The 21,349-nt window shown below is 63.9% G+C and overlaps 7 protein-coding genes across 7 annotated transcripts; 4 read left to right on the top strand and 3 right to left on the bottom strand.

The window, feature by feature from the left end:
* Positions 1 to 687: 687 nt before the first annotated feature.
* Positions 688 to 3,624, bottom strand: SAC6 (fimbrin; the record flags this gene model as incomplete). The annotated part of the gene is made up of 9 exons (XM_076646263.1): positions 688 to 790; positions 892 to 925; positions 1,052 to 1,529; positions 1,594 to 1,854; positions 1,926 to 2,052; positions 2,123 to 2,552; positions 2,611 to 2,689; positions 2,747 to 3,155; positions 3,548 to 3,624. 9 exons carry the CDS (start codon positions 3,622 to 3,624, stop codon positions 688 to 690), a joined length of 1,998 nt encoding a protein of 665 aa, XP_076508019.1.
* Positions 3,625 to 5,345: 1,721 nt separating this feature from the next.
* On the top strand, positions 5,346 to 7,055 carry ERV41 (Erv41p; the record flags this gene model as incomplete). The annotated part of the gene is made up of 11 exons (XM_076646262.1): positions 5,346 to 5,435; positions 5,492 to 5,690; positions 5,762 to 5,832; positions 5,893 to 6,039; positions 6,100 to 6,147; positions 6,206 to 6,254; positions 6,311 to 6,392; positions 6,453 to 6,469; positions 6,528 to 6,662; positions 6,721 to 6,831; positions 6,895 to 7,055. 11 exons carry the CDS (start codon positions 5,346 to 5,348, stop codon positions 7,053 to 7,055), a joined length of 1,110 nt encoding a protein of 369 aa, XP_076508018.1.
* A 164-nt stretch (positions 7,056 to 7,219) lies between these two features.
* JCM10292_004725 (uncharacterized protein) lies at positions 7,220 to 8,988 on the top strand (the record flags this gene model as incomplete). Its single annotated transcript, XM_076646261.1, has 9 exons — positions 7,220 to 7,732; positions 7,803 to 7,870; positions 7,938 to 7,979; positions 8,043 to 8,081; positions 8,144 to 8,220; positions 8,282 to 8,352; positions 8,420 to 8,496; positions 8,565 to 8,726; positions 8,820 to 8,988. The coding sequence occupies 9 exons, from the start codon at positions 7,220 to 7,222 to the stop codon at positions 8,986 to 8,988; spliced, it is 1,218 nt and encodes a 405-aa protein (XP_076508017.1).
* Positions 8,989 to 9,476: 488 nt separating this feature from the next.
* APS1 (Aps1p) lies at positions 9,477 to 10,397 on the bottom strand (the record flags this gene model as incomplete). Its single annotated transcript, XM_076646260.1, has 7 exons — positions 9,477 to 9,614; positions 9,693 to 9,720; positions 9,782 to 9,832; positions 9,900 to 9,996; positions 10,060 to 10,134; positions 10,201 to 10,284; positions 10,367 to 10,397. 7 exons carry the CDS (start codon positions 10,395 to 10,397, stop codon positions 9,477 to 9,479), a joined length of 504 nt encoding a protein of 167 aa, XP_076508016.1.
* Positions 10,398 to 10,762: 365 nt separating this feature from the next.
* On the top strand, positions 10,763 to 13,127 carry TPS1 (alpha,alpha-trehalose-phosphate synthase (UDP-forming) TPS1; the record flags this gene model as incomplete). Its single annotated transcript, XM_076646259.1, has 10 exons — positions 10,763 to 10,990; positions 11,059 to 11,074; positions 11,139 to 11,285; positions 11,350 to 11,469; positions 11,538 to 11,787; positions 11,853 to 12,456; positions 12,528 to 12,600; positions 12,669 to 12,823; positions 12,917 to 12,940; positions 13,014 to 13,127. The coding sequence occupies 10 exons, from the start codon at positions 10,763 to 10,765 to the stop codon at positions 13,125 to 13,127; spliced, it is 1,731 nt and encodes a 576-aa protein (XP_076508015.1).
* A 1,437-nt stretch (positions 13,128 to 14,564) lies between these two features.
* On the top strand, positions 14,565 to 15,230 carry JCM10292_004722 (uncharacterized protein; the record flags this gene model as incomplete). Its single annotated transcript, XM_076646258.1, has 3 exons — positions 14,565 to 14,894; positions 14,963 to 15,025; positions 15,087 to 15,230. The coding sequence occupies 3 exons, from the start codon at positions 14,565 to 14,567 to the stop codon at positions 15,228 to 15,230; spliced, it is 537 nt and encodes a 178-aa protein (XP_076508014.1).
* Positions 15,231 to 16,706: 1,476 nt separating this feature from the next.
* JCM10292_004721 (uncharacterized protein) lies at positions 16,707 to 20,569 on the bottom strand (the record flags this gene model as incomplete). The annotated part of the gene is made up of 6 exons (XM_076646257.1): positions 16,707 to 17,981; positions 18,044 to 18,201; positions 18,264 to 18,927; positions 19,003 to 19,149; positions 19,212 to 19,607; positions 19,676 to 20,569. The coding sequence occupies 6 exons, from the start codon at positions 20,567 to 20,569 to the stop codon at positions 16,707 to 16,709; spliced, it is 3,534 nt and encodes a 1,177-aa protein (XP_076508013.1).
* Between the last annotated feature and the right edge of the window lie 780 nt (positions 20,570 to 21,349).

Here is a 21,349-nt window from a genome sequence, read left to right as displayed (position 1 = left end):
CTCCTTGACGTCAAAGGGAAGGACAGGATTGGATCTGTCGGCAGGGGTGCGGCCGAGGGAGTCGAGGGCAGCACGTTGCTGGATTGTCGACCAGACTGGCATCGTCGCAGGCGAGGCGAAGCCGCCTCCTTGCACAGGAGGACAGCAGCAAGGTCCAGCTGGACTCGAGTGAGTGGAAAGAGGGTGAGAAGGACGAGCAGCGCGCCCACAGAATCTGCCTGAACGTCGCCCCCTTTCCGACTCTCGTCCTCTTGGACGAACGTGGGCCTGATTGCGCAGGCTTCTCTCGCGCCCTGTCGCGGTCTGTTTTTCGCTAGTCTCGCCTGAATAAGCTCTCTAGTCTGTCTGTGCGCTCGCAGCCCGGACGACTGGCTGTAGCGTCCTGGCGCGGCCAAACTCGGCTTATCGGTTCGATTCAGGAGGAGAGATTCGTTCTTGGTTGGTTCTTGGCGCAAACCCGTCGATCAGACACGCCATGCAGCTGTCGTCGTTTGTCAGTTTCCGCAGTACGATCTCAACTCGCGAGCGACGCGCCGAGTCCTGACGAGAAAGACCCAGCACGGACTTGAGAAGGTTGCGCTCTCCCGCCAGATCCCGCTCGCAGTGCAGGCGCAGTAGACGATTCCTTTTGCACAACAAGAGCGACTACGCAAGAAAGCACGAGGGGAGAGGGGGCGAGCGAGTCTTTCAGAGGCCGCCAGCCTGGAGGGCCATGAGCGCGGCGCAGAAGGTCAGGACGAGGCGAGGGCGGACGTCGACAATGTCTTCGGGGACGATGAAGATGAGCGAGCTGTAGGAGCAAGAGTGTGTGTGAGCAAGGAATGGTCCGTAGCACAGCTTCCCAGCTCGAAGGAGCTTTGGGAGAAGCAGAGCACGGAAGGCTAGACGCACCCGAGCTTGCGGGCGATCGAGATGGCGAGCTTGGCTGACCACAGATAGGATTCAGAGCGTCAGTTGATGTGACATCTCTGGCAAGCCGCGAGCAGGCCTCGATCGGTTGACGAGGCCAGCTACTCGGCTGACGCTAAGCGGTCCGAACACCAAGACGCACCGTTGGCCTTGCACTCCTCGTCAGTGCGCCCGTCGTACACGAGCGAGTAGTCGACGTATCCGGGCTTGAGCGACTCGAGGAGGTCGAGGAAGAACTTTGCGTCCTTGAGGCTCGGGTCCTTGAAGCTGCGCATCGTCGAGCGCTTGCCGCCCTTCTGCACCTGCTCGTTGGCCCACTTGACGATGTCGCTGTCCGAGATCTCGCGCCCGCCCTTGGACAGGCTCGCCATCGTGCTGAGGATGTTGCGGCGCATCATCTGCCACACGAGGCCGAGCGTGAGGGTGCGCTGGCCGTCGACGAGGTCGGCGCCCTGGATGCCGACAATGTGCATGTGGTTCTGCTTGGCGAGGTCGAGGCAGTAGTTGGTGTTCTCGACCGCCTTGAAGCGAGAGAGCGGCATCGGCGTCTTGGCCACTCGTCGCCAGGTGACCGAACCCGGGATGACCTTGTCGAACGCCTGCAGCAGCACCAGGCCGTCCTGTGTTCGCGATTCAAGCGGTCAGCGTCATGTGCCGGAGAGCTTGCGCGGACGGGCAACGCACCTTGAGGTCCTCGAACAGGTCGTACACGCCGGGCTCGACGTCGAGCGAGTTGAGCCAGAGCGTGAACACGCGCGCCTCACGCTCGCCCTCGGCATCAAAGTCCTCAATAACGGGGCGCTCGTTCTCCTCGAGCGGTTCGAGGCCGGGCCACGTGTTGAACAGGTTGGCGACGAACGCGAGGTTGAGCTTGGCGTTGCCCGCGACGAGCGACGAGGGCGTGAGGTACTTGCGGCAGCCGATCGCGTCGGCATTTTGAAGGACCTGCAGAATCGCCGGACGGAAACGATCAGAATGAGGTTTGTTCGCGAAGGCGAGTGATTTGGGCAACGCACCTTCTCGGCGCGCTGGTGCAGGTCCTTCTCCTGCAGCGGTGCCCGCGAGCACTCGTTCGGCTTGAGCTGGTTCAGCAGGACCGTGTAGTTCTCGCCATCCGACACGTCCTTGCTGAAGTTGGAAACGCTGCGTACGGACGATTCAATCGTCGGGGTCAGACTGAGAAAACGTATGGCCACCAGTATTAGTAACGAACCGACGAGGCCAGTTGGCGGCCTTGAGGTGGAAGTTGAACCAGCGGAGGAGAATCTGGTCGGGCGGGAGGCGGAGGAACTGCTCGAGCGTCTCGCCGTCCTCGAGGAGGCGGTACAATTCGGGATGCAGCTTGATGTCGATCTTGGCGAGGAGACCGCGGCGGATGATCTGCCAGATGAGGCCGAGGATGAGGTGCTCGCGGCCCTCGTTGAGGTCCGTGGCGCCAATATTGACGACCGACAGGCCGAGCGACTTCGCCGATGTGATGACGAGGTTGTTGTTCTCCGTCATCTGGAAATTGTTGAGCGTCGCCTTGGACTTTGCCGACGGCATGGCCGACGGCGCCTTGGCCTTGGACGCCTTGTTAAGCACACGCTCGTCGATCGTGTCGGGCACCGAGTCGTTGATGAGCTTGGCGAGCAGGAGACCGTCTGTTGCGCATGCAAAGGTGAGCCGTGTTTGACATGTGGCGACAACGAAGCTGCACACCTCGGCACTCGTCAAAGATCTGGAAAGTGTCGGTCGGGATAGGCAGGCGGTCGCCGATGTCGGCGTCGCCTGCGAGGACCTGCAGTACAACGACACGTCAGCCATACTCATTGTGTACTCGAGCGCACCGACGCACCTGGTTGATGTGCCGCGTGAACTCGGTGCGCTCATCCTCGTTGATCGAGTGCGTGATATTGGTGTTCGATCCCTTGACGAGCACCTTTCCGCCTCCGCTCGCGTGCGCAGCCGAGCTTTGCGCTTGGGCCGAGCTGGCCGGCGCCGTGCCGCCCATAAGCCCACTCAACGCGCCGCCGCGGTGGACCTGTCCTGCCGTCGCTCCCGCGCCCGAGCGGAGCTTGTCGACAAGGTCGACAAAGTCGTCGAGCTCGACCTGGCCGGACGAGTCGATCGAGACGGTCTTGAGCGTCTCGCGGACCTGGTCGTAGGTGTACTTGCCTGCGGGCGAGCTGGACGAGGCGTTGGTCGAGAGGGCGGTGAGGACAGTCGACTTGGGCAGACGGCCGGTCGAGTCGAGGTCGATCTGGCTGTGTGTGCTCCATGTGTCAGCATCTGTGTTGCTTGTACGGGCCTGGGTCTGCCGTGCGTGGTCCAAGTAGCGAGGTGGGCAGCACCGCCTCATTCGTCGCCCGGTCGAGCAAGAACGCGCGCGAGTGCGCGACAGCCTCGCACATGTTCACTGACCCCTTGATGGCCTCCATATGCTCCTGCCGCTCCCTCCGCAGCGAGCTGCGCATCCCTTGTCCTCGTTCGGCATGACGCGGCGATGGCGGCTGAATGCCTGCGCTGGCTGTCCGGCCCAGGCAAGGGATCCGTTGACCGTGCAGTAGCCACGCAAGCACACGATCGCATACCCGCGCCCGTTGCGTCGCGCTGCGCGGATGCTCGGGTCGAGGTGGGGAGGGCGAGCGAGACGCACTTGAACTGGTCGACGAGCTGCATCATCTCCTCCTGCGAGAAGCTCGGGTACTTGCGTGCCAGCTTGAGCGCCTGCATCTTTGCTCTGGTGCGTGCGGTGCGGTGGCGAGAGAGTGACCGCCTCGTCTCCGTCGTCGAGTCTGGCTCGTTGACCGACCTCGTTCTCGTCGGGTACAGGTCGGTGCGGCAGTGCTGCTGCGGGTGCGGTGTCCTTGGGCTAGGCTTTCGCTCGCTACTGTTTCAGCCCGGTCTCGCGGCCTGTGTCCTTTCTCTCGCCGCGTTGTCCCGTCTCGGCCACGGTTTCCTGCTCTCTCACTTGCTGGTATTGCCCGCAGCAGGGGCACGTCGTCTTTTTGCGGTCCAGCAGAGGCCACTACGTATGCTCCGGGTGGCTTTTCCTCGTTCTGTCCTCGGCGCTCCTTCTGCTCGGAAATCGGCTCCTTCTTCCCTTATCCCCGCCGCTGCTATGCATCAGATCCGCGGATCCACCGAGCTCCCGAGTCATAAAGGCTGGACTGTCCAGTGCCCTGCAAGAGTTTCAACAAGTCGAAGCCCTAGGTGCAGATGCCCGTGTAAACGAATGACACAGCAGATTCGTGCGCACGTGATTTGATTTTCGGCCCGAATGGCACAGTTGGTTACTGCGGAGGCCTTAAGAACTGTACCTGCGGGTATTGCTGAGATCCTCTTCCGAAGGGAATCGTGGGTTCAAATCCCACTTCGGGCATCCTTTTTTGCTTTTCGTTGCGGAGTTCTGTACTCCATCTCGGACGGCGGTCAGGTGCAAGCGATCTCAACTAGGGGTCAGGAAGCGTGGAAGACACGAGGCAAGTTCCGGGCAAAGCGGATAGGGCAGTGGCTGCCCGCACGCTCCGTCCCGAGATATCAGCCAGGGGCGCATGCTGCGAGGCGTATATCCTGTGAGCACATGTGCAGCAGATGCACTCTGCAGATCCTCTGCAAAGAGCGACCTTGCGTGCGGCGCCGGCATGGCCTGCTTTGCCCGACGCGGAAGCGCTGTTCTCGGCTGTTCTTCAGGCTCTCCTCCTTTTCTTCATGCCTCAGTGAGGGCTTCATGAGGCAGAATAGGATGTGTGACGTCTAGCTCATGTGCTCCTGCGTCCCGTGCTTGCAGCCCCGGTCCATGGCCAGAGGAGTCGTGGGTTTAAAGTTGGTTTAAAGCGCTTCATGTGCACAAGCCTGTCTCCGGAGTCAATTCCAATCGCTCATCAACTAACCGTGTCTTTTGCGGTGTATGACGCCTCCAGAGCTCAGCATGCGCCAGTCAGCCGGTGGCAGACCTGAAGAGGGTGCCTAGCCGGCCCAAGCAGCTTCGTCGCGCATACCCGAAGGAAATGAGAGCACGAATGCATCGAGATTTGTGTGGCACATGCCTAGGACAGCTCCGAGCTCCGCAGAAGCTCAGGAAGCGATGTCTACTGTGCAGCTGGTTCATCAGTTGAAGAAAGGAGGTCGAGGTGGGCGAGCGAAGCAGGGCAATGTGGCCCGGCGGATTGCATGAACTGCTGCCAGCGAGCACTTTGAGAGCATTTTCGATCAGCAGCGTTGCACAGATTGCCGGTGGAGGAAGCAGTGGAGGGACAAGCCGCGACGACGAGGACCGGCGCACTTCGACTGCGACGCACGCGCTCGCTCTGCCCGGATCCGCGCGGGAGACGTACTGAGCTACGCACATCTGCTAGGCGTCGCGCGAAGCCCAGAGCGCCCCGGGCTAGCTTCTCCTGCTCGTCCTCCCCACCTCCGCCGACAATCCTCCCGCGACCTCCCCTCTCCCGGCAATGAGCATGACAGCGCCCGCCCAGGAGAGCTACTTCGCCTCGGTCGTAGCTGCTCCCGCACCGCTAGCTGCCTTTGACGCCTTCAAGAAGGTGCGTCTCTTCACCGCCCCATTGCCCGTCTACGGCTCACGACCCGCGTCCCGCAGACCAACGCGACCTACCGCGAGAAGACGACCCGCGGCGGGGTGTTTACGGTGCTCGTGGGCTGCATCGTCGCGCTGCTCGTGTGGAGCGAGACCAAGGCGTACCTGTGGGGCGAAGCGAGCTACGAGTTCCGCGTCGACAAGGGCGTCGCGCACGAGCTCCAGCTCAACTTTGACGCGACCGTCGCGACACCGTGCCACTGTGCGTTGCGCTTCCAATGCTGCCTCGCGCCGTCCGAGTGGCATGCGCTGATTCGGACGCTTTCTCGACAGACCTCACCGTCGACGTGCGAGATGCAGTAGGGGACCGCCTGCACATCAGCGACGAGTTCAAGAAGGATGGCGTGCGTGCAACACCCCTCCTCCGCAACCCTTAAACACGCTCACCTTCGCACGCGAAACAGACGACGTTCGAAGTCGGCCGCGCGCGCACGATCGAGAGCACGCACTCTACGCGCGGCAAGTCGGCGAGCAAGATGCTGCGCGACTCGCGGGGCAAGAAGGTCTTTGCCAAGACGGCCAAGGTCGTCGACAACGGGCCGGCGTGCCGCGTGCGTCGCTCGTTCGTCCCGTCTCTCTGTGCGAGAGCTGACGCCGCTTGTATGGCGCAGATCTACGGTACAATGGATGTCAAGAAGGTGACGGGGAACCTGCACATCGTGCGTATCTCATGCTGGCTGACTGAGCGCGTCCAGCTGAACCTGAGCGCACTCGCAGACCACGCTCGGACACGGCTACCTGAGCTGGGAGCACACCGACCACGCTCGTGCGTCCCTTCCGCCACTCTGTGCTCATTCTGTACTGATTGAGCGACGCCGACAGTTATGAACCTGAGCCATGTCATCCACGAGCTCTCGTTCGGCCCGTACTTCCCGCGCATCGTGCAGCCGCTCGACAACTCGGTGTACGTTCCCAGCTCCCCGCAACCCTCGCGCAAGCACTGACTCCTTTGTGCCCACCGCAGCGAGACCACTTCCGCACGTGTGTCCGCGCCGTCTCTCGCCGGTTGAGAGACCGGTACTGACCCGCCCCAACGCAGACTTCCACATCTTCCAGTACTTCTTGAGCGTCGTGTCGACGACCTACATCGATGCATCACGGCGAGTGTTGCATACGAACCAGTATTCGGTCACCGACATGAGCCGCGAGACGGAGCACGGCAAGGGTGTACCCGGTGCGTGTCACCCTCTCTCGCTGCGCACACACGCCCGCTGACTGGTCACGGGGTGAAGGCATCTTCTTCAAGTACGACATCGAGCCGATGGCGCTGACGGTGCGCGAGCGGACGACGACGTTCTTGCAGTTCCTCGTGCGCCTTGCCGGCATCGTCGGCGGGATCCTCGGTGCGCTGTCTCCCTTCGCCCCGCTTGAAGCGCCGCGACTGACAGCAGCTCCTTTCGGTGCAGTGTGCTCCGACTTTGGCTTCCGAACGGCAAGCTTCATGCTCGAGCGGCTCGTCGACGCCAAGCAGGGCCCGAGGACGCCCCTGCCCGGGTTTGTCGCGTCGCCTGCACCGCCCAAGACGCCGACGGCCGTGTTTACGAGCGCGTTTGGGATGGATCGGTAGCCCGTGCGCAATGTCAGGCTTAGGAGACCTTGTGCCGAGCGAGAGATGGCCGTGTCGGGCGCGTCGGGCACCGCGCGCGAGCGAGGCGCCGCGTTCGCCGAAAGTTCGCTCATCTCGTCGCCTTGCATCTCTCTCTCGCTTGTCTGCGCGCACACTCGCTCAGGATGGCCACGGGTGCACGCAAGCGGAGCACGAGCGTGTCGCAAGAGGCGCTGCAGCAGCTCGGGTCGGACGTGTCGCGTCCGGGGGCAGCCGCCAACAAGCCGCGCGCAGGCGGGGCGAAGGCGGCATGGACGGCGCCCAAGGGCCCGCTGGCGTGGCTGGTCAAGCCCAAGAGCGCGCTCGCCGTCATTTGCACCGTCCTCGCGGCGTGGCAGGGCCTCGAGCACCTCCTCCCCGAGGGCCAGCGCAACCCGCTCACGCCGCTCGTCACCATCTCGTACGCGCTGCCGCCCATCCCGGGCGACGACCACGTGCGGTACGGCAAGGGCCCGCTCGACCTCGCCTTCCTCGCCTTCTACATTGTCGTCTTCTCGTTCCTCCGCCAGAGCATCACAGAGTACCTCATCCGCCCGCTCGCGAGCCAGCTCGGCCTCCGCACAGAGGGCAAGATCACCCGCTTCATGGAGCAGGCCTACGCCGTCGTCTACTTCTCGGCCTCGGGCGCGTTTGGCCTCGTGCGTTGCACCCGACTCTCTCTTTAAGCAGCTCTCGCGCACTCTGCTCACCCTTTGCTCCCGTGTGCAGTATGTCATGTCCCGTCAGCCGTCGTGGTGGTACCAGACGGAGCACTTCTGGCTCGGCTACCCGCACTGGTGCGCCCCCTCCTCACCGCTCTACCTCCGTTCCGCGTGAGATGCTGACCGGCTCGAGCTAACAAAGGCGTATGGACGGCGTGCTCAAGAGCTACTACCTCCTCCAGTTGTGCGTTCGGCATCGTGTGAGGGCCAGGAGAAGCCTGGACTGACGTGAAGAGTGCTTCCGCAGCTCGTATTGGCTGCAGCAGATGATTATTCTCGTCATGGGGTGCGTTCCCTAGCGTCTAGCTGTCGTGACAGACGTTGACGCTGATCCAACACCTGCTGCAGCCTCGAGAAGCCTCGCACCGACTTTGTCGAGCTCGTCATCCACCACATCGTCACTCTCTGGCTCGTCGGCTGGTCTTGTACGCCCTGGCGCTTTCCGCTCCTCAGAACAGCCGCACTGACTTGCTCGCACGCATGCAGACATGATCAATCTGACGCTGATTGGCACGGCCGTCTTTGTCTCGATGGACCTGCCCGACATCTGCCTCGCCGTGCGTCTGCCCCGCTGCCTTATTCTTCGAACAGCGCTGACCAGCGTGCGGGCAAACACACTCGTAGTTCTCCAAGTGCCTCAACTACCTCGACCTGCAGCGCACGAGCGAAGTCAGCTTTGTCTTCTTCCTCGCCGTGTGGCAGTGCGTCCCTGCTTCCTCCCGCCCCGTTCGTGTCGCACCCGGCTCACTCGGCTGCTCGTTGCGCGCAGCTACATGCGGCACTACCTGAACCTCAAGATCCTGTGGTCCGTCTGGCACGAGTACGACCTGATCCCGGCGGCGATGCGCAGCTGGACCTCGGAGCCGCTGGGCCACAAGGGGTGGTGGCTCTTTTACGGGTTCGGGACGGGCGCGATCCCGAGCTGGATGAAGTGCGTCCCCTCCCCTCCCTCCCCCTCTCTCCCTTGCAAGATGAGGAGGAGAAAGAAGGGCTGACGGTGGAGGAGAACGCGACGACGGAACAGGTACCAGATCTTTGCGCCGATCCTCGCGCTCCAGCTCGTCAACGCCTTCTGGTCGTACCTCATCTGGCGCATCCTCGTGCGCATCGTCCGCGGCATCAAGGCGAGCGACGTGCGCGAGGAGGAGGAGGACCGCGCAGAGGAGGAGGAGCTCAGGCGGAAGGCGCAGTGAGAGGGGCGCGCGGCGAAGGCGCGCGCGGGAGAGAGGGGTAATAATGGGCGCTCTTGCGGAGGAGGGAGCGCGGGCGTGCATCAGCTTGCAGTACTAATTATGCGACGTTTGCCTTGTCTCTCACTCTGTGTTAGGGATCTCGCTGTGTTTACGGCGCGTCGACCTCGTCGGCCCCGCCTGTACGTGCTGTGCCTCCTCGCGCGAGTCTCGAGCTATGTCGCTCTCACGAGGCATCTGTACCGCGACGCAAACGGGTTCGGAGACCCGCGCAGTTGGGTGGGAGGCAAACGCGCGCGAAGAGCGCCTCTCTCGGACAGCCGGAACGCGTGAGCGGATGCCTGGTGGTACAAATACAGGAAGTGGGGCACGACAATGAAACAGGAGAAATGAAGAGAAAGACACCGAGCCCGCCCGCCCCTCCCCTCGGGCGCGACTCGATGGTCCGGGGTTATGAACCTGCCCCCTCGCGTACCACTCGCGCGCGCGGTTCAGGGCCGGCCGAGGCGGGTGAGCGGGTCCTCGCTCGCCTCCTGCTCCTCGATGGCGTCTGCCTGGCCGACGGCGCGCAGGACGGATTTCTTGCTCGACTCTTGCATCTCGCCCGCTATGATGAGCTCGTCGAGGATCTGCGTGCGGTCGATTGCGAGGTCAGCGGGAAGGTAGAGAGTGGAGGAGCAGAGAGGGGGGAGCGGGAGGGGACGGACCGAGTAGGCTTTTTGGTAGTTGAAGATGCTGCGCGGAGGATGCGGTCAGAGAGGGCGGAATGGTGCGAAGGGGGAGTACGACGACGCACAGGTCGAGCTCGCAGACGTTGCCAAAGTAGCGGTCGAGCACTTCGACGTAGCTGCGCGCGGCAGTCGCGAGTGAGTCGTCATGCAGGAGGAAGGGATAGAGGGAGGGAGTGGCCGCACCGGTGGATGAGCTCGAGGGTGATGAGCTCGTTGTCCTGCTGGCCGATGCCGGTGACGAAGAAGAGGCTGGCGTAGCGGCGGTACACGATCTTCGAGTCTGCGCCGCGTGCAACAACAGTCAGCACTTTGACGCGCGCACTGGGAGGGAGCGGGGGCGCACCCTTGTACTCGAGGAAGTTGCACATGCGCGTGCGGCGCGCGAGGACGAGCTGGGTGACGTCCTTTACGATCTTGGCTGATGAGGACGCAGGAGAGGAGGTGAGCGGGTGACAGCGCAAGGGAGAGAGGGAGCGGGACCGACACTTTGCGCGGGTCGAGAGGGTGGTGAACCACTTTGCGAGGCGGACCTTGCCCTGTCGCGAGATGAGGAGGAGGAACGAGACGCCTGCACGCGAGGTGGGGAGACGAGGGCGAGGTGAGCGGGGTGAGCGCGTAAGGGGTGGGAGTGGGGATGCGTGCAGACTCGCCATTGTCGCGTTCGTGCAGTCCCGACGACATTTGCGCGTGCGTGGGCCGAGTCGACGGTGTCGGCTGCCTCGAGACGCGGTGCAAGCGAGCGAGAGAGACAGAGACACGCGCACCGGCGACCCCTCGCAGGCGCGCACTTGCCGTGATCGGGGCAGTGTGACACACTGAGTACTTGGATGCTAGCTTCTGCCACTCTCCCCGCGCGGGTGCGAGTGCGTGCGAACTGCGCGTCTGCGTCACCGCCAACTTGGCCCTCGTGCGCGCTCGCTTCGTCCGCCTTCGCTCGCCCTCGTTCTCGCTCCTGCGCGCTCTCGCTCTGTGCACTGCCTGCTCCAGTGCTTGGGACCCGCACCTCCTGCTCCTCACCCCCGCCCCGACCCGAACCGGCGCCCGTCATGGCCAGCCCCAGCAAGCTCTCCCGGCAGCGCTCGACCTCGTCCGACACCGAGGCCTTCCACACCTCGAGGCTCAGCAGCCAGGGCGGCCAGCTCATCGTCGTCGCAAACCGCCTCCCCGTCAGCGTCACCGCCGACAAATCCGCAGAGGGCGGATACCGCTTCTCCGTCAGTAGCGGCGGCCTCGCCTCCGCCCTCTCGGGCTGCAAGAAGAAGATGGACTTTGTCGTGCGTCCCTTCTCGTTCTCTCCACCGCCGTGTCCCGCCAGCGCTCACGCTCGCTCCGCAACCCGCAGTGGATCGGCTGGCCAGGTGCGAAGGTCCCGCGCGCGGAAGCCATCCCACGCTCTCGCTCACTCCCTCTCGCACTGTGCAGGCTTTGACGTCCCCGAGATCGACCGCGACTTCATCACCAAAAAGCTCCAGACCGAATTCTCGTGCATCCCCGTCTACCTCTCGGCCGAGGTCGCAGAACGCTACTACAACGGCTTCTCCAACTCGATCCTCTGGCCCTTCTTCCACTGTGCGCCCTGATTGCACTCCCACTCTCTCATACACCAGTGCACTGACGAGCGAGTACCGAGCAGACCACCCCGGCGAGATCCAGTTCGACGAGACCGACTGGCTCGCGTACCGCCAGGCCAACCTCCTCTTTGCCGAGGCCATTCAGAAAGAGGTCAACTCGGGCGACATTGTCTGGGTCCAGGGTGCGTCAACACCGTCCCCTGAGCGTCGCAAAAAGCGCGAGTACTGACGAGTGCACGCTTCCGCGCAGACTACCACCTCTGCCTCGTCCCCGTCTACTTGCGCGACCTCCTCGGGCGCGACCCGGGCACGATGGGCGAGAACGGCCAGCGCGACGTCGAGGCCATGTTTGACGGCCTCAACCTCAGCTCGGACTTTGCGACCAAGCCCAACTCGGTCGCGCCCGCCGGCATCAACGGGAGCCACGGCAAGGAGTTTGTCGGCGACGTCCAGATTGGCTTCTTCCTCCACACGCCCTTCCCCAGCTCCGAGGTCTTCCGGTGCGCGCATTTGGACCCTCTGCGCCGAGAACCCCTCCGAGACTGACGACTGGCCGCACCCACAGCACGCTCCCCGTCCGCCGCGAGATCCTCCTCGGCATCCTCAACTGCGACTTGATCGGGTTCCACACGTACGACTATGCGCGGCATTTCCTCTCTTCGTGCTCGCGCCTGCTCAACCTGCGCTGCACGCCGAACCGGATCGAGCTCGTCGGGCGCCACGCGACCGTCGGGACGTACCCGATCGGGATCGAGCCGAGCCAGTTCCTCGAGTCGCTCGCGCAGGATCAGGTGCAGCAGCGCATCGCGGCGCTCCGCCGCCGCTTCGAGGGCGTCAAACTCATCGTCGGCGTCGACCGCCTCGACTACATCAAGGGCGTCCCGCAAAAGCTCCACGCGATGGAGGTCTTTCTCGAGGAGCACCCCGAGTGGATCGGCAAGTGCGTCCTCGTGCAGGTTGCGGTGCCCTCGCGGCAGGACGTCGAGGAGTACCAGAACTTGCGCGCCATGGTCAACGAGCTCGTCGGGAGGATCAACGGCCGCTTTGGCACGGTCGACTGGATGCCGATCCACTTCATGCACCGCTCGGTCCCCTTCTCCGAGCTGACGGCGCTCTACACCGTCTCGGACGCGTGCTTGATCACGTCGACCCGCGACGGCATGAACCTCGTGCGCTCCGTTCCCCTCGTTGGGCTGTTCGGCTGTGGGAAGGATACTGATCGCCGCTCGACGCCCGACAGGTCGCGTACGAGTACATCGCCTGCCAGCGCGACAGCCACGGCGTTCTCATCCTCTCCGAGTTTGCCGGTGCCGGTGCGTCTCACGCCCTCTACCCTCGTCTCCTTCCTCCCTCCTCCGCTGACTCCCGCGCGCGCCCGCAGCCCACTCGCTCAACGGCTCGCTGATTGTCAACCCGTGGAACACGGCCGAGACGGGCGAGGCGATCCACCAGGCGCTGACGATGCCCGCCGACGAGCGCGAGGACAACCACCGCAAGCTGTACCGGTACGTGTCGCAGTACACGGCCGCGCACTGGGTGCGTCCCTTCCCTTCTTCTTCTCCTCCCTCTACCTTTCGGTGGCGTCGAGAGCGCGACCGCTGATCGAGTCGCGTCGCGTCGTTCTCGCAGGGTACCGAATTCGTCGCCGAGCTGGTCCGTCGCCCTTTTTCCCCCTTCCCTTCCTTTCCCGTTCTCGCCCCGCTGACCTCGTACCACCACCTGACAGCAACGCGACCGCGCCGAGCGCCGCGCGATCCAGGAAGAGGCGTCGGCCGCGGAGGAGGACAAGGCGCAGGCCAAGCTCAGGCGGCAGGGGCTGCAGCTCACGGGAAAGGCGTGAGCGACCTGGGCCCCGTGGCGCGCAGGTGCGCAGGTAGATAGAATTTGGGTGGAGACGTTTTCGGACCTCCTTCCGTGTGCATACAGATTTCAGCAGTGGCCTGCGAGGGCGGCGAGTGACGGATCGGAGTATGAGGTTCGGGTTTCGTGCTCAACTACGCGGCTTTGGCGCGGCTCCACCTGCTCCAGTCCGTACCGCTTGTGGGGTTCTCTCGGACGTAGTCTGCACTTTCGCCTGGCTGTCTCTGGTCTCAGGGCTGGGGGTCTTTTCGACCTGGCGTCGTTCTCCGTGGCAGTCTGCGCGCGAGGTGGACTTTCAGCTCCACGGAGCTCGGTCTCTCCCGTTGCCGTCCCTCCGCTTCGACAGACAGGAGCGAACGGCATGTCCGCATCGTCTCCTTGCTCGAGATCGTCTCTCGGATCTGTGGCTTCTCTTGCTGTGTCTGCTTCCCGTTCTCGCCTGCCGTGCCTCACGACGGGAATGGCGGACGTCGAGGACAGGGAGGCTCTCGCCAAGCTTCACACCTGCCTGCTCTCCGCCATCCGCCGACAACTCGTGCGACTCGTGAATCTTATACGGCGCGCAAAGAGCGCAGACGAGGCTTTGCGCCTCTCCGAGCACAGGCGGACTCTGCGAGAGGCGCGGAACGGACTTCTTCAGCGTCGCCTGAACCTCGCCTGGTGGAAGCGAGTCCGGCGCGGAGACCAGTTGCTCCTGCTCGGGTGGGCCGCGCTCGTAGAGGACGTCGTGTGGCATCCGCGTAAGGAGACCGTTGTGGTGGACACGCGGATCTACGAAGCGGAGGTGAGTCGTATTGCTCGCTTCGATACTTCCTCGATAGCCGCGCCGTTGCCGTTGCCGTACGTGCGGGAGCGCTCTAGCTGGCAGGGTTCCTCACGTATGCAGGCAAGTCAGCCTACTCAAGGGCGGTTCTTGAGGAATGTCTGGGTTGCGCTGGGGCTGGATCGGGTGCGCTTCCACGCCGCTCGACCACCTCTGTGAGCTCCTTTGCTTACTCGCTACGTTCTATCAGCGTCTTGAAAGGCAAAGAGCAGGTCATTCGGACACGGAGCACTCTCTCGACAAGCTTCCCAAGCCACACAACCTTGTGCAGCTCGGATATCGCCAGGCTGCCGTCTACCAAGTACACGATCGTTCCGCGTGGCTTCAGAGCAAGCGCCAAGCTCTCGTTTGAGTCGATAAGTCGTTCGATATAGAAAACTGACTTCTCTGGTATCACGGCAAGGCAGCAAAGTTGCATGCTTCTGCTCGACTCATGCTTTGAAGGTCTCCTCACGGCTTCCCGTCTACCGGCCCGCGTCGCCGAGCTGTCCGCGGATACTCCGTCCGTTTCTGTGCGTCAAGAGCACTCTGGGCTGTCCCATTTCCGCTTGCTCCTTCTTGCTCTCCCGCCGCTGGCTGCACGCGACTCGTCGGATGTCGGAAGACTGGAACCGATTCCGTAAAGCTCTGCGCTCGGCGATCAAGACGCGACTCAAGCAGCTGCCCGCGGAGCTGAGCCACGCAGCCGACGACGCCCACCGCGACAGACTAAGAGAAGCTCAGCGGACGCTGGAGCACGCGCTCGCGCCAACACGGCCCGGCTCGAGCAAATCGTACCTCAGACGCACGCTCGACCCGACTTGGTGGGCCACTGTACCCGGGCCGCGCAATGAGGCAGCGCGATGGGCGGAGCTTGTCGAGTCGGCGGTCAAGGAGAATGGTGACAACCTCGTGGTCGTACCCGCACGCATTGAAAGAATTACGGTGCGTCTTGGTTTTGCGCTCTGTCTCTCTACTTCGTCAGAGCGCATGTTCTGACATTGTGGGTGCAGGCACCTGGTTCCACCGAGCGTCAGTTCCTGAACGATCTTTGGAATGCGCTAGGCCTAGGCATTGTGCGTCCTGCGCCTTCAACGTGAGCTCAACAAGGTCGCTGCTGATCTCATTGGCACGCAGCGCCTCGCGCGGCAGCAGACCTCGGTGTTGCCGGAGCTCTCGCTGTCCGAGGACTCTCGCAATCTCGTCCAGCTCGGATACCGGCAGGCGGCGCTTTACTCTATCCCCGATCGGACACAGTGGGTCAAGAGCCGCTGGCTCTGAAGCTTGCGTGACCTCTCAGGCGCCGGGTGCGGTGGAATCCTCATTTCAGCGGGGATGAGAAGGCCCACTTCGCACTCCTTCGTCAGCTCGTGCAAAGCTGCCCGCTCCCCGTTCGGCTGCATCTGTGAGCTGTGAGAACTCTAGCTACACCGTCGTCTCATGCGCTTGATGGGCGCTGCTGATCACCTCGAAAGTTGTTGCCCGCTCAACTTGCGCTCAACGCTCGAAGACTGTCCCTCTCCTATCTCCTTCGGAGTTGCCGGCTTTTCTTCTTTCAGGGGATGAGCACGGTCCGTTCTGTGGCAACGGGGTTTCCGGTTCACGCTTGAGTCTGCAAAGCCGTACTCCCGCCTTCCTCCCGCCTGCACGCGCTTGGTCACGAAGCTTGCCTTCTTTTCGCCGCCTCGATCATGTCCGAACATCCTGCTGAGCAACTCAAGCTGTTCCGCAACAACCTGCTACGAGCGTGCAACTCGTTGATCCGGCGACTGCAACGGGCTGGCGAACAACGCGGCGTCGATGTTCCGCACCCTGAGGAGCGCTTGCGTTCCGTCGAGCGGGACCTCAGGGACGCCGCGCTCAACACTTGGTTCGTTGCCGTCGGCGGAGAGGGCCGTGGGCGCTTGGTCAGGTGGTCCGGCTTTGTTGCCGCTGCTGCGGCAAAGGGCGACAAGGACCAGACTGTCATTGTCAACGGGGTGATCTACGACTACAGGGTCAGTTCCGGCGTGTCCGCCTCTTCCTCTCGTCCATGCTCACCACTCGGCGCCTACAGGATGCTGGATCCGCCATGCGCGACTTGCTGCTGAGGGTTTGGACCGCCCTTGGCTTGGACAAAGTGAGTCGGCATTCTAGCCCAGCAGCTTGTCCGTGCATTCCCGCTCACTCTGCGGAGCACTGCAGCGAGTGGAACGGCAGCAAGGTGAAACCAGTGCTCCGAGCAACCCCCATTCCCTTGGCAAAGGCTCCCTCCTCCAGCTCGGCCATCGTCAGGCCCTCATCTACGACGTCCCAAACCGCGCTGCTTGGCTTGCAGAGAAGCGCCGGCAGTACTTGTACTAGTCAGCGACGCACAGCGCAGTGCATGAGGTTTGTTGGGAGGTAGACAATAATCGAGGTTGAGAAGGCTCGTCGTGATTGGGTGCAAACGTTCGGAGAGGGAACAAGTGACTTGACAAGCGAGGCGTAGTCGAAGCACGATCAAAGAGTCCGAGAGAACGGAGCCGAACGGGACGTAAAGGTCTATGTTGCTGCGGAGGTCGGCTAGACAGAGCGAGAGACGGGTCGTGAGAGGGGAAACCTAATACTGGCCTACGATGTGGCAATGTAGAGGAGAACTAAGGAGTATCCAACAGACGAGACAACAGATGCGAACCGCAGAAGGACGAAGGACATGGATACAGCATTAGCGAGGCGAGGAGGGACGAGCGTTCCGGATTTCCGACGCGAGGGGAGAGATGAGCAAGGGTAACACGACTAGAACTGCGAATAAAGGCTCCAGCTGCTGAATGGCGCGTCGGCAGCGGCATCGCCGGGTGTCTCCCAGGAAAAGGTGGCGAGGCTGTCCTTGCCAAGTGTCCCGCCAGACCCGCCGGCCGCGCCTGACCCGCCAGCGAGCCACTTGTCGAGGTCGTCGACGATAGTCCCACCGGCCGAATAGAACGCATCGTCGAGGGCCGCTTCTTCGGGCTCGGCGATGGCCGTCACGGTGGGCGACTTGCGCGGACTCTTCGCAAGCGATGCGGGCGGGTTCTTTGGCGTTGCCGTGAGTGCGTCGGCGGGCGTAGCGGGAGTGGGCGCCGACGTCGAGCCGCCGCCGCCGATGAGATCGGGCGTGGGCGCGTCCATGTGGTCCGGCGTGTCGAAGCCTGCCGCAGACGAGTCGATGTAGAAGTCAAAGTCGAAGAAGGCCTCCGACGGCGCGTCGATGTGCGAAGGGGCAGCAAGGGAGGATGAGAGAGGGTCGGCCGAGGAGGAGAGGACGGTGAAGGAGAGCGGTGCGAGGGAGCCATCGACGACGATGGGCGGGATTGCCGGGTCGACATCGGCAGCGGTGAATGCGCTGTTTGAGGCAAGCGAATTTGATCCAGTGACGAGGAAGTCGAGTGCAGAGGGTGCAGAAGGCTCGAGTGACCGAAGCGTCTTCTCGAGGAAAGCGTTCGGGTCGCGGTCGATCTCCTCCTCCTCGCGCTTGCGCTTGAGCGACGGCGGCTCTTCGGGCGGCAGTGGCGCCTGATGCGGGATGATGATGCCCATCGGGCTCGGCGAGTCCTTAATCAGGTCGGAACGCAGCGCGGCGAGCGTCGCAGCGGGCGAAGCGGCGGGCATGCCGGCGGGAGAAGAAGCCGGCTCCTTCTTGGCTGCTCCCGCGCGCTTCTTCGCAGGCGGCTTTGACGACGAAGGCGTCGCTCCGGCCTGCGGAGGCGAGCCCGCCGTCGTCTGCGGCGTCGAGGGCGAAGGCGCGGCCGACGGGCTCACGCCCGACGTCTGGCGGCGATGCTTGACAGGCGGCGGCTTGAGGTCCTCGACGCGGAGGCTGTTCTTGCTTGCGGCGGCCGAGAAGCCCTCCTGCTTGACCTGAGGCGAGGTCGACTGGCCCGACGTGGACGCGACGCCAGCGCGCGTGAGCGGGTTCTGCCGCATAAAGTCCCAGCACCGCTGGAACTGCTCGCGCAGCTGGGTCAGGCCGTTGATGTCGAGCGCGAATTGGTTGGACGACATGAACCGAATTTGATCCTGGAAGATGCCGGACTGCAGAAGGAGCGACCCGTCAGTCAGCTGCAGACGATGCAAGCGAAGTGAGCGAGGCGCACAAAGGTGAGAATCTTGCGCACGGCGCCGATGTCGCCCGTCATGGCGAGGAAGAGCGGCAGGGTGTCCATGACCTTGCTGACCGAGTTGACGAGATCATGCGTCAGCTGCGCGACAGTCTGCTTCTGATTGTCGGGCACCTCGACGGGCTTGAGCGGTTCTGCGAGCCAAAGACTTCGTCAGCACGGTCCGTCTGCGCCACGATCTTTAGAGAGAGCGCACTGCGCGTCTTGTCCACCTCAGTCTTGAGCAAGGCGACCGCATTCTTCGCCTCCGCAATCTGCTCGAGCGTCGGCTCGGTGTTGACGCGCGGCTGACCCGGCGCCCCCCTCTGCTGCCCGCCCTTAGCAATCGGGCCGGTCTGCAGCTGCTGCGCGGCCAGCGTAGCCGCCTTGGCCTGCTGCAGCAGCTGCTGCCGCGACGCCTCGAGCTGCGACGCGCTCAGCGTGCCGGGCTGCAGACCCGCCGAGCCAGGTCGCTGCGGCGCGTTCTGCGAAGGCGGGCGCACCTGCGCTGCGGCGGCGGCTTGCGCGGCGGCTGCCGCTTGTGCAGCGGCGGCCTGCTGCTGCTGCTGCTGCTGCTGCGGCTGCTGCTGCTGCTGCTGCTGCTGCGGCTGCTGCTGCTGCTGCTGTTGTTGTTGTTGCGCAGCCTGCGCCGCCTGCTGCTGCTGCCCTTTGCGCTGCGCCTCGATGATCGACTGCTGCTGCTTGATGAGGCTCTTGCTCCACACCTCCTCGAACGGGCGCAGCGTGCGCTGATACACGCGTGCGAGCTCAATCGACAGGCGCTGCGTCTCGGGCGGCGCGTCGCGCATCGAGGGAACGCTGCCGTCGACAGAGTAGCCGAGTTGCGCGGCGATGCGGTGCCAGATGCCCTGCTGGCTCACCTGGAAAGCGGAAGACGAGAGCGGTCAGGCAAATGAAAGCAGGTGCGTGCGAGCGGCAGAGGTGAGAGGACGTACGCGACTGCTCCCACCGTTCAGCATGACGCTCTGGTAGAGCTGGTACAGGTCAACCTCTTTCCCATCGATGGACGGGACCGTCTCGATCGGCTCGCCGCGCTTGCGCATCACCTCGAAGAGCGACTTCATGAAGAGTTGCGGGTTGAGCTGCGAGCCGTCAACCCCGTCAGCGTACTGGGGCAAGAGCTCGTTCCGACGAGTGCACGCACCTGTGTCTGGAGTAGGTGCAATGGCGGCATCTGCGCCTGCGCCTGCTGCGGCTGGCCCTGCATCGGCAGTCCTGGCTGCTGCTGCGGCAGCTGCGCAAACTGCTGTTGCGGCGTCGGCTGCTGAGGCTGCTGAGGCGGAAGCGGCTGCTGCTGGATTGGGAGCTGCTGTGGCTGCTGCACGGCCGTTGACTTGGCGGCGGCGGCGGCGGCAGCGGCTTGCGCTTGTCGCTGCAGAAGTTGCGCCGTGAGCGCCGCCTGCTGCTGTTGCGGGCTGTTGTAGAGATTCGGCGCGGGTGCGGACGAGCCGGGCGCGGCGGGCGGACGCTGCTGCTGTTGCGGCTGCTGAGGCGCTTGGGGCTGAGGAGGCGCTTGACCGGCTCGTTGAGCTTGGTAGAACTGTGCATGAGCGCGACATGTGGGTGAGCTCCGGCCTCCAGCAGGATCAGGGTACGGTCCGGGCGTACCTGCCAATCGTTCTGAATGCGCGCTGGCGTCCACTGGTTCTGAAAGGCGTGCACCGCCTGCATCATCGCCGCCGCCTGCGCTTTCGTGTCCTCGAGCTGCTTCTCAACCAGCGGGCGCTGCTGCGGATTCAAGCGCTGCTGGTTCCCGTCCGCGCCGGGCTGCCCCGCGCCGCCGAAGCCCGTCTGCAGCGCCGTCTGCAGCATGGCGATCTTCTGCTGGGCCGAGCGCACCTGCCCGAGCTGCGTGAAGTACTGCTGCAGGACGTGCACGGGGATGCGGTCGCCATTGACCGGCGGAACGGGCGTCGTCGACATCGGCGGCGGTTGCTGCTGCTGCTGAGGAAGCGCAGGCGGGGCGACAGGCATGGCGGGCATAGGCGCTGGCGGCTGTGTTGCGCCGAGGAAGGGGACGGGCTGCTGCTGCGACGCAGAAGCGACAGCCTGCGCCTGCCGCTGCGCCTGCTGCTGCTGGTGGTTCCGAATTTGCGACGCGAGTGTCGAGAACTGCTCGGGCGTGAGCTGACCCGACCGCAGCAGCTGCTCGACCGCCGCCATGTTGACCTGCCCCGGCTGAGGCGCGCCACCCGGACCGACGACGGGCTGGTGTTGCGGCGGCGGCTGCATGAGGCCGGGCGGCAGCCCTCCTTGCTGCTGCGGGGCGCCCATGAACGGCTGGCCGGGCATGCCCGCCATGCCCGGAAAGCTCTGTGGCGGAGCCTGCTGCGGCGTCACGCTCCGCTGCTGCTGCTGCTGCAGGGCGGCGAGGTTGAACGGCTGCCCCGCCTGCTGCCCCAGCTGGACCGGCACCGGCGCGCCCGGAAAGCCCTGCGGCATCATCTGCGGGTTCGGCACGCCGTTCTGAGGAAGGTAGAACTGATTAGGGTGGAACGACATGGCGGAAGCGGCGGCTGGACTCGTCGGCGCGGCCGAGCGGGCAGGGATGGTGTCGGGACCTGCGAGGGAGACGGCATGGGATGTCAGCCGTGCGTTCGAGCGCGACGGTGACTGGAGTGAGGGCGCACTGGCAAATCAGTACCCGGGATGGTTTGCCCCACTCGACGAGCACTTCGGCCTGGACCAGAGGGATCACGTCACCGGTCAGCTTCACTGTACATAGTCCGGTTTGCGGTTGAGCGTCGTGCAGCGGGTCTGCAAGCCTGGCAAAGGTGCTCGGCGGGCCTGGCGAGGCGTGAGAGGGAGAGCCGCTCGTTACCGCGCGAGGAGGACCAGCGAGCACAGCAGCGAGCCGCCACAGCTCGTCCGAGAGGCTGTACGAGCACGCACAGACCCGGGAGAGGTCGCGTGCACCCAAAGCGCGCTCGATAAGCTCTCCCGCGCGGTGTGCGTTGAGGTTGCGGTCCCTCCAATTCTCATCGCTCGCGCCCCCCGGGGGCATCGACCCACCGGCACAGGCTCAGAGAGAGGAGACGCACCGCGTACGCTGACTGAACGTGCCGCTCTTGACTTGTGCGGGGCGCGTGCTCGTCCGATAAAGCGGTGCTTCGAGCTGCCGCGGCGGAGCGAGGCGAGGACGTGAGGTCGGAGGCGGCGCACGCGGGAAGCGACTGCGTGCGGTGAAGTGGGCGCAGCGGTAGACCTAGCTCAATCTAGACTCGGCCAGGCTGCAGCTGGTCTCGCAGCTCGATGCGACCAGAGCGAGGACGGATGCAGACC

Source organism: Rhodotorula paludigena (genome assembly GCF_050403205.1).
Source record: "Rhodotorula paludigena JCM10292 DNA, Rt_paludigena_JCM10292v1_ctg4, whole genome shotgun sequence".
NCBI classification, from domain to species: Eukaryota; Fungi; Basidiomycota; class Microbotryomycetes; order Sporidiobolales; family Sporidiobolaceae; genus Rhodotorula; species Rhodotorula paludigena.
This window is presented reverse-complemented; position numbering and strand designations above follow the sequence as displayed.